This window comes from Heloderma suspectum, chromosome 9 (genome assembly GCF_057233095.1).
Source record: "Heloderma suspectum isolate Gila_16-S chromosome 9, 16-S_ref, whole genome shotgun sequence".
NCBI classification, from domain to species: Eukaryota; Metazoa; Chordata; class Lepidosauria; order Squamata; family Helodermatidae; genus Heloderma; species Heloderma suspectum.
In genome coordinates this window covers 46099053-46111360 of record NC_139466.1, presented here as the reverse complement: position 1 = coordinate 46111360, position 12308 = coordinate 46099053, and the positions used below count along the sequence as shown (strand labels likewise).

General features: G+C 52.7%; 1 protein-coding gene across 1 annotated transcript; it reads right to left on the bottom strand.

The window, feature by feature from the left end:
* Positions 1-2621: 2621 nt before the first annotated feature.
* Positions 2622-7483, bottom strand: LOC146338684 (uncharacterized). The gene is made up of 3 exons (XM_084813379.1): positions 7166-7483; positions 6804-7045; positions 2622-3873 (listed from the first exon to the last, which is right to left on the bottom strand). The coding sequence occupies exons 1-2, from the start codon at positions 7319-7321 to the stop codon at positions 6833-6835; spliced, it is 369 nt and encodes a 122-aa protein (XP_084669505.1). The 5' UTR covers positions 7322-7483; the 3' UTR covers positions 2622-3873; positions 6804-6832.
* Positions 7484-12308: the final 4825 nt, after the last annotated feature.

Genomic DNA, 12308 nt, shown 5'->3' with positions numbered 1-12308 from the left:
ATGCTCTCAAAATACAAATTCCTAAATACATCTTATTTTAAAGTACACATTTGAAATACAACTTGATACATTTTTTTAGTTGAAAACTGCTGCACTGCCAAGAACAGCAAAAGGTGATGGATCACTATATTCCAATATTTGCATATTCATCCAGGTGGTGTAGATTAGGTAGGGATGTACGAATCCCTTACCTGGTTCCGGTCTGGGCATCCGCTGGGGTGGGGAGGTGATCCATTCCTCCCCGCAGAATCCTCAACGGGGGGGGAGGGGGAGACGATCCGTTCCTCTCCCCGAGAATCCTGCCCGGCTGGCTCTGCTCGGCAGCCAGGCTGCAGAGCCGCCGGCCAGGCCAACCCGCAGTGGGGCCTCCAGCTGCTGCCAGGCTAGTGCGGACGCAAATGGCGTCCTGGCTGCGTAGGTGACACCATTTGCGTCCCTATGCAAGCCTGTGATAGGCTACGTAAACATTTATGTAGCCTATCACGGCTAAAGCAGGGACACAAATGGCGTCCCCTACGCCATTTGCATCCCTGCTTTAGCCGCGATAGGTTACGTAAATATATACATAGCCTATCATGGGCCGGCCTAGGGACGCAAATGGCAGCTGCTACAACGCCCTCCACTTGCGGCCGTAGCAGCCCGGCAGCGGCCAGAGCTGCCGCTGCCACTGCCAGAGCCTCAGCCAGGTAGGCTCCGTTTCATGGGGCTTTCACGGGATGGTGGGGCGGGGGGCTCCATTCCGGCACAGATTCCGGGGGGGGGGGCAAATTCACTGGAATTTGGCCCACCTGGGATCCGTGGTGGAATTCTCTAACATCCCTAGGCCAATTAAGGCCATGGGCAGGGACACAAATGGCAGCCACTACGACAGCTGCCATTTTGTCATGCAGGCCGGTTGCAGGAGGATGACCCGACCCGAAGCATCTGCCACCAGGTAGGGTCCGTCCTGGGGGGATTTCAGGGGGTAGCAGTGGGGGGGGTAGTCCGTTTGGCCTCACTGGTGTCCATGGCGGATTTCTCCAACATCCCTAGGATCAAGCAAGTTCATGTAAGAATTCACAAAGAGCAAATTTCTCCATCATCCCTGATTGGATTAGTGTCATCACCATGCCTGGGATCAATAGATCTCTACCACTCAATAGATACTTACCACTCAAGGGAATTAGTCAAAGAAATAAATGCCAGAAAAAGATTGGAGGGCTTTTATTCCTACAACCTTTTGAAGCTGGGCTCCATGAGAGGCACCACACGTGTTGCTCGGGGCCGCTTAGATTGCTCTTGCAAGGGGGAACTGATGGCCGTGGAAGGAGAATTTTTTGTAACCTCCTTCAGGCAGCCCTGATTATATTGGCTATAAAGCTTTGTGCAGGGCTGCTATTGGCAACTTCTACAAACTCGAGTCACATCTCTCCTACTTCCTCATTGTTGCCAATCATCACCTTGCAGCGAATCATTACCATAGGGATGTACGAAAGCCACTTACCTTTTCACATATTGTTTCACGGTGTGGGGGGGTGCGCTGTCCCTCCCCCCAGAATCCTCAATGGGGGGGGAGGCGATCCGGTCCTCCCCCCCGGAATCCTGCCCGGCCGGCTCTGCTCTGCAGTGGCTCCACGGAGCAGCTGGCCAGGGCCGTCCACAGCCGGAGTTCTGGCTGCAGACGGGCTGCTGCGGCCGCTGTAGTGGCCGCCATTTGCGTCCAGCCAGGCTGCAGTGATAGGCTATGTAAGTATTTACGTAGCCTATCACGGCAGGCAAAAAAAAAAAAAAAAAACAGCATACGCAAATGGCGATGGCTACAGCGGCTGCCATTTGCGTTCCCTATTTTTCGCCATTTTAGCCTACGTAAATATTTACATAGGCTATTACGGCAAAAAAAAGGGGAATGCAAATAGCGTAGTGGGCGCTATTCGCATTCCTCCCCCCCCCCCGCCGCCGTTTTAGCCTATGTAAATATTTATGTTAGCTATTACGGCGAAAAAAAATGAATGCAAATAGCGCCCACTACGTTATTTGCGTTCCCTTTTTTCCCCACCGTAATAGCCTATGTAAATATTTACGTAGGCTAAAACAGCGAAAAATAGGGAACGCAAATGGTGACTACCGCCGCCTCCGCCATTTGCGTACGCTGTTTTTTTTTTTGCTTGCCGTGATAGGGTATGTAACTAAATACTTACGTAGCCTATCATGGCAAACAGCAGATGCAAATGGCGGCTGCAGCAGCCAGTCGAAAGACTAGCCCCCGCCGCCGCCGGAGCCACCGCCAGAGCCGCCGCTGCCGGAACATCCGCCCCAGGTAAGCTTCGTCCTGGGGGGAATCCGCGGGGGGGGGGCAGGGAGTGGGAGGCCGTTCCACCATGGATTTCGGGGGGCTGAATGCCAGTGCATTCGGCCTCACTGAAATCCGTGGCGGAATTCTTCACCATCCCTACATTACCATGAGGACAAGGATCAGGCATTTCAAACTCACAGAGAATCAAAAGCAAGAAAAATCCAAGACAGAAGTAGAAAAACTGTCCTCTCTGGAAACTGAATTACACAATTTTGCTAGTGCACAATGAATTGGGGGATTCTAAAAACTGTTGCTTTTTTAATGTTTAGAAAAAAATAAAAGTTGTTTTGTGGGTATCTTTGATTTAAATTTTATTGTTTATAGCCAATGGCCATTATAATATAAACACATGAAAACATATTTATAAGACATTGAGCAATCAGTCCAATAAAACACAGAGCCCTGGAAAAACAAATAACAGATTTTAAGCATATGTCTGGAAAACGAAACTCCCTTTAGCTTTTATCACTAATGTGAATCAGAAAGGCCGCTCTTAACCTTTTTGCTGCTAGCCCGAACAGAGCTATGTTGTAACTGACAATTTTGTCTGTGTCCACCAGCAGCCATCTGCTCTTAATATCATCATCTGATAGGCCTTCTACAGAGGTCTGAAAAGGGAGAATGAACTTAACCCTAGGTGAGTTATATAGAGGACAGTATAAGATATAATGCACTACATCTTTGATTTGGCCTAATCGACATACACAGATAGAAACGATCTTTTGCCGGCTTTTTAGAAAATCTGCCAGTCAGGTATTCAGTGAGCATCAGCTGATATCTGAGCTGAGTAAAAGCTTGCCTAACAGGGAAGAAGGTTAGTTGCTGCAGATAGGTAGCCCTTTTATGGCCGAGCTTGATTTTGGCATACCAAATAGCAGACTTACAATTCTTTATGTATTCAGAATCTCTCTTAGCATCTTCAACAAAGATTATGTCCTGAATCTTACAAGCAGATGCATCTTGCATCATCATTGTTGGGGAGATCGAATAGTTCCGCATCAGCCATCTACATGATTGTACCCAACCTTCTCTATTCTGTAGACTGAAAAAGCACAGTTTTGCTAAATAATCATCTGGCATCAATAATAGCTTTTCCCAATACAGTATGACAGATTTGTGTATGCTTTTAAAGAGGGAAGACCTAGCTCGCTCCTTAATTCTGCACCAGGTGGGCTATGCGCTACTGCCAAAAGCGGACACAAGAACTTATTTTGGGTTTATCAAGTTCATCTCTGCGATGACTACTCCAAATTGCAGCTCCATATAGAAGGTGGGATACAATCATAGAATCATAGAGTAGTAGGGTTGGAAGAGGCCTACAAGGTCATCAAGTCCAATCCCCTGCTCAATGCCGGAATCCAAGTCAGAGCATCCCTGACAGGTGGCTGTCCAGCCTCATCTTGAATGCCTCCAGCGTGGGAGAGCCCACCACCTCCCTAAGTAATCAGTTCCATTGTCGTATTGCTCTAACAGTCAGGACGTTTTTCCTGATGTTCAGCTGGAATCTGGCTTCCTGTAACTTGAGCCCATTATTCCGTGTCCTGCATTTTCGGATGATCGACAGAGAGATGGAATTTGTTAATTCAAGAAAGAAAGAAAGAAAGAAAGAAAGAAAGAAAGAAAGAAAAGCTCCCTCCACTAATACAAGGTCCTCCCCACAAATGGTATCAAAATGGCCACCCCCATTTTCCATCCAGAAGTTGGGTAGCAACTTGGCTGTTTTTGTGCACCCCTAGATGAATTCTGAAAACCATAACTGCTGCTGATGCTAGGGATATACGGATAGTGTAAAATCTCTTCTGTCTGTTTCACAGATTGTCAGGTGCCTTTTGTTCCATTGTCCACCCATCAACAGAATCAGTTTTTTTCTGAATTTGTGCAAAATTGGATTTGCCCAAGTGCACATTTGTGCAAATTCACACATGCAAAAATACACATATCCCCCCCAAAATGTGCGTTTTTGTGCTTTAGCTTATGGGTGAAATGCACATTTTTGGCTGGCTTAAAAAAAACCCAGCATATTTTTCTATGACTAAATTTGCACAAAATTCGGTAAAGTTAGAAAACAGGTCTGCAAGTCCGTGGAATCCACCCAACAGGGGAAAAGCTGTTCTGCTGCAGAAATCATGAGCCAGATTCATGAAAATCTGAACTCATTTGTTTCCACTGAGGATTTCTCTGAATCCCTAGCTGCTGCTGTTGCTATTACTCTTAAAAAATAATAATTAAAAAGCAATAACATTATGGTGTCTTGGGATTTCATTACTTGATCATGACCACTGCCAGGATGGCGGATATTCCAGAATCTCACTACCAAGTTCAATGGTGTAGTGCTCAGTTTGGAAGAGCAGACACTCATCCTCACAGTCCTTACAGCCGTGCCCCAAGGAGAGACCAGAAATGAATGCAACAATGTTGACCCGCAACCGTGTGTGTGTGTGTGTGTGTGTACATGCACACGCACACCCCTCCCAAAGAGCAGCAGTACATACTAGAGTGGTAACCAGTTTATTCAGATGAGCTGACAGTCATATCATAGCATAGTCAGCTAGAATAATGAGCTAGCATGCTGGACTTTGGCTGGAGAGACCTGAGACTGCATGAGAAAGGGAAAGGGAGGACACAACAACCTGGCCCCAAACAGTATAAAACTACCAGCTTAAGATTTTTCAGGGAGTTCTTTCCCAGCACCAGGAAGAAACATTTTCTCTCAAAGTCAACAAGTCAGTTCCAGCAGTTTGAATCCCCATCAGGAGCAGGTAAAGTAATGGGTCTTAATGAGTGCTGTGCCAATATTTTTTATCTGTATTTTTTTCTGACCATTCAAAGGGGTGGGGAGGGTCAAAAAGAAGTTGCATACAAAAACTGTGGGAAAGCTGTGAGAATTTTCTGAGAGATTCTCAGGGTATGGGCTTTGACCCTTACCTTACTGTCACGAGGTGGCTAAGGTGTATGTGTGTGTTCTTTGTTTTACAACCCACACCATGCACACTACATTTGCAAAGCCTCACTTCTTCTTTGCCTACCAGGAAGGCTGCCTACGGAGCAGCTGAAAGCCAGGCAGTTTTCTTTTCCTGAACTTCCTTTTAACCTTGGGAGCGGCGGGGGGGGGGGGGGGGGAATTGCCTGGCCTTTAGGCACTCCACAGGCAGCTTCCCCTGGGTCTTCGAATGCCCAAAGGTTGGCCTTAAGTCATGCCATCCTCTCCTGGGCATATCTAGGAAGTGCAGGAAGCTGGGCCAAGAAGGAAGATCATGTTTATTTTTTTAAAAGAGTTTAAAGAAATACATCGACAGCCTCAGCCACCTCAGAACTTTATTGAGGTCAGTAAGCAACACATCCCACTCCTGACATCTTCGAAGAAGTTCTTCCTCCATGCACAAACAGGGCAGAAAATGACTGCCGCTTTCACAGGAGAAAAGAGTTTCTTGAAACTGGGGATTAAGGTTCGGCACAGCACTAGTCTTAATTGCCCATTCATGACTAAGCAACCCAAAACTAATTTCATTCATTCATTCATTCCATGTCTATACTGCCCAATACCCAAAGCTCTCTGGGCAGTTCACAAAAATTTAAACCCTAAAATGTGATATGGTAAAACATAACATAAACCTTTTCACATACAAAAATCAAATGTCAAAGCATTTGAAACAGTTGAAAACAATGAACTACCAGTTTGCATTACAACAAGGACAGCTCACAACCATATATTGTTGCTGGGGAAAAAATGTTCCCTGTAGCTACTCTGAGGGCTGCAGCTAAACTCAGAGGGAACAGGGGGGTCTGGTGGGTGGGAGGTAGATGACCTCAGAAAGTCCTGGCACTGTGACCCTGCTGTCCCTGGCCCCACTATACTACTGACTATATCCCCACCAATCTCAGTACCAGGCTGCTTTGCTTAGGGCCAGGCCAACAACTGAGCAAATTCCAGCATTTGGTGGTGCAGATTGGTGTAACAGTGGTGGGCATCCAAAGTCCTCCGTAGCTCTTTGAGCCTCAGGACAGGAGGCCACACAGTTCCTAGAGGGGAGGTGCAATAAGGCCTCTTCCCAAGCAAAAGGCTGCCTGTTCCCCTAACATAATCCATTACCTTCTCTTATCTGTCGGCTTTCTGGAGTAGTTCCTCTGCCCACACCAGCAAAGCAGCTCAAGAGGAGACAGAGAGACACAGATATGCAAGATATAATTTGGGAGGGAATGGAAATCACTCACAGCACCACAAGCCCTTTGCCCCCATTTTCCTGCCTTGGACCCAGGAGGATCGGTTGCATCTTCACTCGCCTTGTATGTGGGCTTCTAGTCTGGGCCCCTTTATGCCTGCAACTCCAGTGAGATCTTCAGTAGAATTTCATCCTCCAGCCTCTACAAGGGACTTTGCCAGATGTGGAAAGCTAGCTGGTGCATCCCTGCCATCTGCCTGCACACTTTCTACTCCTAAGTCCTAACCAAAGAGAAAACTGGGAAATCTCACCCATTGCCTACTGTGGCTGGTGTGTGAATTCACTTTGTTCTCTTTGAGAAACGGCAGGGAGAGGCCTGAAGGACCATCCTTTTGCATCCGCAGTCCTCTTGGGCGGAGGGCTCCTGTGTGCTGGTGCCCGTTGTCAAGTCTAAGCAGCCAGGTGTTTCTGTTAGAAGGATCTCCCAGTCTGGTCGCTTCCTCCCAAGTGCTTCCTGCATGCTGCCCACCTGCCGTGAGGGCTGCCTGGGATACTGGAGGGGGGGGGGTTGCCAAACAGTGGGAACAACAGATGGGCCCTCCTCAGAGGGGGATCAAAGAGATGAGGCAAACTCTCCCTCCACCCCCACCCTCCAAAACAATGGGGAAATTACGATGCTCCAAAGCTCTCCGGGGACCACAGGGCCGCAAGAGGCAGCAGAACCCACACACGTCTCAGGCTGGGTCTGCTGCAGAGCCCAGTCGGCTGGGAGCATCCCCTGCGCAGGCTGTATGGCCGTGAATGCGCTGTTCCCATTCACCGCACCCATTCCAGGGTCGCACAGCACAGACGCAGCCCGCAGCAGCGGCCCGAGCCAGGTGGCGGCCAGGACAGGAGCCGCCTGCTCACGCGCTGGAGCTCCGCGCCGGGAGCCCTGGGCTGCCGGTGGGGCTCCCGGCGGCAGCGCTTCTGCAGCCTGCAGCCGCCCATCCGCGCTGGCCGGGCGGGGCGCATCTGCCTGGGCGGGGGCGGGGCGGGGCGGGGCCTCGCTTCGCACGACGCCTGCCCGCGCCCCTTTCGAATCCGGGGCCCCTGCCCCCCTCCCCCCGCTTTCCCCTCACGTTCTTGCCCCCCCCCCGCAGTGTTTCAGGGAGGAAGGGAGCGGCAGGCGCGGCGATGGAGCGGCCCCCCCGCCCCCAGCTGGGCAGCGGCGGCGGCAGCGGAGGCCGGCGACGGGAAGCCCGCCGGGCGACGAGAGCGACTGCGGCCGGGGAGCCTCCGGAGCGGAAACTCCTTCCCCGCGCGGAGGCCGAGCCCGCGCCTGCTCCCCCTCCAGTCCGGCCGCCGCTGCCCCGCTGCCCCGGCTGGGGCGCGCGCGCGAAGCAGCCGGAGTGGCTCCGGAGCGGCCCACCGGCTCCGGCGGAAGCCCCGCCGGCCCTGGGCTGCCGCCGCTCGGCCCGCGCCCGCGGCCGCGGAGCGTGTCAAGAGGCGCGGGGCGGCGCCCCCCCCGCCGCCCGCCCTTGGTTCAGCGTGGCACAAGTGCGGATCCCACAGCGAGCGTCTGGGGCGCCGCGGCCGGGGGTCGCCCGCTGGGGCTCCTTCTGCGCAAAGAGGGGAAGAGGGAGGCGGGGGAGGGGGGAAGGCCAGAGCTCGGCCCAGAATGATGGCGGGGGGTCGTGGGCTATCGCGCATGGCTTCCAAAGCATACGGCCGGTGCAAGACACGCTTGTTCTGTGCTGTGGGCTTCAGTTGTGCCGTGTGAGTGCGCGGATTCACAGGCTCTCTCTCACACACACACACTTCTGTTTCCGTTCGGTGTTTTTATTTGCACTTTTATTCACCAGCCAGCCCAGGAAAGGTTCTCTTCTGCTTCCGTTTGTCTGGGATGGACCTCTGAGCATCACCAGACCTTGCTCTGCCCACCAGGTGAGTGGTTGTTCTACAGAACAACAAAAGTGAGCCCTAATCAGCTGCTCAACTTTAATGCTGTCAGTAAGGCCCATGCAGGACCTCAAATGGAGCATCTGGCTTAGAAGATGCACCCACGGACTGCAAGGGAGAAACGCACCTGTTGCTTTCCTCTTCCGCATCCACTCGTGCAGACATTGGGCACATTCCAGGCCTTGAGCGTGGCCTTGCTGTGTCACTTGCCCACAACGGCCACAGTAGATGAATGTCAGAGCCGCTGCTGCCCTTTGGGCCTGGCTGACAGGTGTGTCCGTGTCCAGCCCTCTGTCTCCAGCAGCGCCTCAGCCACAGGCCTCCCGCAAGCAGAAAAGGGCCTTTCCCGGCTGCTCGCCTTCAGCATCCTGGAAGTCAGAGAAACGGGACTATGATGGAGCACACAGATGACGGAACACACACGCATTCTGTAAGCACAGATATACTCTGTCTGCCCCCAGAAATCCCCACCCCTAAGTGCCATGCCTGACTCAAAGTTCCACACTTTTCACACTGGTTGATAAAAAAAATGCAGACAGTGAAATGTTGTGGTACAAGCAGAACATGACCACGAGCTGAGGTCTGGCATCTGACGTGATCCTGACTGGGGCATGCACATTACGCGAGTTGTGCTGAACCAGTCTGAGCGCTGGTTGCAGTATACTGGCTTGTGTTGTGATATATTTTGCTGGGGTCCTCACACCGACCACTACTCTCACTTTTACTAGAAAATAAATAACTGACCAAGTAGAGTTCTCTCCTTCACAAGATGCCTGAGGAAGGTCGCTGTGGTTCCTTCGTTACAGATGGGGAGGGGGGCTAGGGCTGGGAGACCAGGGCTTGCCCAAGGCCAGGCAGAGAGGCCATGGCAGAGGAGGGACATGAGCCCCAGTCTCTTGGCTGTATCCTGCCCACACTGATGCCTTCCCCTGTTGTAGACAGAGACCTGGGTCTGAAGTCAGATCACACATCTGGATTGTTTTTGAGACGTAGGATTTGTTTTCAGCTGGGTGGTAAGACAAGAGCTCTGACTGGAGTCCTGGGTATTCAGCAGCCCCAAGTGGGGGTAGGCCTGAGGCACATTTTTATTTATTAAGAAGTGCCTCTCTTAGGCCCCAGGCAACATTGCAAACATTGAAAATACCCCCGGATGTATTCCAAACCAAACTAGAAAAAACCCGCAGCTTTTCCTCCCCGCAAAGCAGCACACAGACCCCAAAGGCACCCCACCTCATCTGCAAACATTACTGCTACTTTGGGTTAATTAAAGTTGTGCTGAAGGCTCTGGTTGAGCTCAGGGTCACTCTGCGCTCTGCAAAGAGTCTTGCCCCCACACTGCTCTGCTCCACCCTGCCACACACGCGTGCTCACACAGCAGCATTTGCGAAGGGGACGGCTCGTGATCCTGGCTTGCTTACCAACAGTGCGGTGAAGGAGCACATGCCAGGCCGGGTGTGCAGAAGGTCTTAGGCTCCATCCCCACCAGCACCTCCAGCTAAAAAGGGGGCTGTGGGTAGCAGGTGACAGGAAAGAAAGACCTTCTCTGCCCGATGCGCCAGGGAGCCACTGCCTGTCGAAGCAGAGCCTCCTGGGCTGCCAGGATGCGCCATCTGGCCTGCTCGAACACTTCCTAGGCCCTCTCCGTTCTGAGATCACTTAGCCTCCGATCTGAGCTGGCAGCTCAAGCCACGGCGGGAAGGGACCCTGGCATCCATGTCGAGGTCATCAGGCAGAGCTGCTTGGAAAAAGACGTACAGACCTCTGCCTGGAGTGCAGCTCACAACTCTGTCTGCACCCCCTTCCTTGATGATCCCCCATCCGCCACCCCCACAACACAAAGGGGTGGGGAAAGAACGGGGTGGCACAACCTGTCTCCCCCAGGCAGCACTCTGTGCCTGTGAAGTGAAGCAAGCATGCACTTCTGCTATTTTTAGCTGCCTTGGGGGGCCCTTATGGGGTCAAAAATGGGTTATAAATATTTTAAACAAATAAGAGCATGTGGCAATGTATACTTGATCACCACTCATGATAACTCTATTTATGTATTTATTATTCAAATGCTTCTGTACTTCTTCATGTATTAGAATCCCCAACTCTAGCATCCCCTCCCTCCCTCGTCTCCCCTGTCCCCCCCACCCCCCTGGCCAAGGAGCGTGGCCCCGGCGGACCGGGTCCGGCCTGACAGCAGTACTGGCTCAACCTCAGACCCCCCCCACCCCAAAGCACCAGTTCATGGAGCGATGTTGCCAGGTGGCCCCCTTTGCGCAAAGCCCCACCCCATCCCCATTGTCCTCAGCAGCTGAGGCTGCCCTCAGAGTCACCGTCAACAGAGTACAGACACATGTCCGCCCTCATCCCCTACTCGCACCCAGTCTGTGCACCCGGTCCTCCTGGAGGCTTGCAGGACCCAGATATAGGACGCCCGCAGCCCCCGGCCATCTCCCCCACCTGCTCCACACAGCCCCAGAGAGCAGAGCCTGGTCCAGACCGGGGGCAGTGTGCGCTTGGGGACGGAGGGGCTGTCAAGGGCTCCTGGGAGGGCTCTCAGTCTAATCCAGTAGCCAAGTCCAGACGCAGACAAAGGGATTCCTTTCAAAGCTTTATTCTTCTTTTACAACTTAACAGCTCTACAGGTAGCAACTAGATCTGAGCAGCAGCATCCCTGTGCCCTAAGTTGGAACAGTTGGTCCCCGTTTGAAGGGCAATTACTGGAAGACCCCTGAATATAAGGACTAGGGAGAATCCCTCCCCTTTTCCCTTGGATCCTCTGGGTGCAGCCATTGTTTGAACGCGAACCATTTGGCGCCGCTCTCTGCGTCTGCGCCATGCATCCCCCCCAGTCTGCTATCTGTGCTGAGTCACTCCCTGGACTGCTTTCTAAACTAGGAATGTGGGTGGGAGGAATCTCCGTCAGCTGTTGGTCCTGGGAAAAAAGGGGCGCGCCTCTCCCGAAGGAGCGACTGCTCTTCCTCAGCATCAGAACTACTCTGGGATTCTATGGGCTCAGTGTCCACCCTGACAGGGGGGCACCTCTGGTCTGCCCACTGTGCCGCCCCAAACCTCGGCCTGCTGCTGTTGGGCCTGCATGCGATGTGGTGGGACTATGGCATGCTCTCACCCACCCACAATATGCCCTGTTTTGCCTGTGGAGCTTCCCGCCCCCCTCCGAGGGTCATGCCGCTGGCACAGACCCATCTCTACTGGTGGAGGGACACGTCCTGAGGCTGCTCAGCCGGTGTGGATCTGTGCAATACAATCGTGCCCTAAAGGACTCTGTGAGATCAGAGCCCACATTTCTTTCACTGCAAAAAATCCCACAGACAGACCTGTTAAGGCCATGCCTGAGTGTTGAAATGCAGAGAGAGAATCACCAGGGTTCAGGAGAATTAACTATGGGGTTATTTTGCCGGATGGCCGCAGCATGCCTGGTTTGTGAATTTGGCACATCCAAGATACCTTCCGACCAGAGGGCTCTTCCTTGGCCTTCACTCAGCCTGATGTGCTGATGCTGCTGACTCACGCTAGCAGATCCTCCCGCGTCTCAGAGATGAGGACGGGGCGCACCTGCGTGTCGGGGGGTGGGGCAGAGGCAGAGCCTGGCGGCCAAGCAGCCGGGCCTGGTGCACAGGGGCGGGGCCAACATAGTCCACGCTCAAACATGACACAAGCAGAAAGCAGGAGAGGGCGATGCATTCAAGCAGGTGGCTTCAGGTGACCCAAGCAGTGGCACAAGCCCTTTGTCAAGGAGGGCATCTCTCCCCCACCCCCAAGGTCGCTCGGAGAGGATAAGGGAAACGTGGCTCACAAGGGGAAGAAGCCGGGCATGGTCAAACGGTGCACTGAGCTGGAGGGGGGGGGCTGGCGAGGACTCAGCC

Bases quoted from the DNA above. Each gene is read 5' to 3' on its own strand.
- LOC146338684 (XM_084813379.1), bottom strand. From the start codon at position 7,321: ATGGGTGCGGTGAATGGGAACAGCGCATTCACGGCCATACAGCCTGCG. The intron at 7,046-7,165 runs GTAATTTCCCCA...CCCCCCCTCCAG, and splicing joins CCGGAGAGCTTTGGAGCATC to TATCCCAGGCAGCCCTCACG.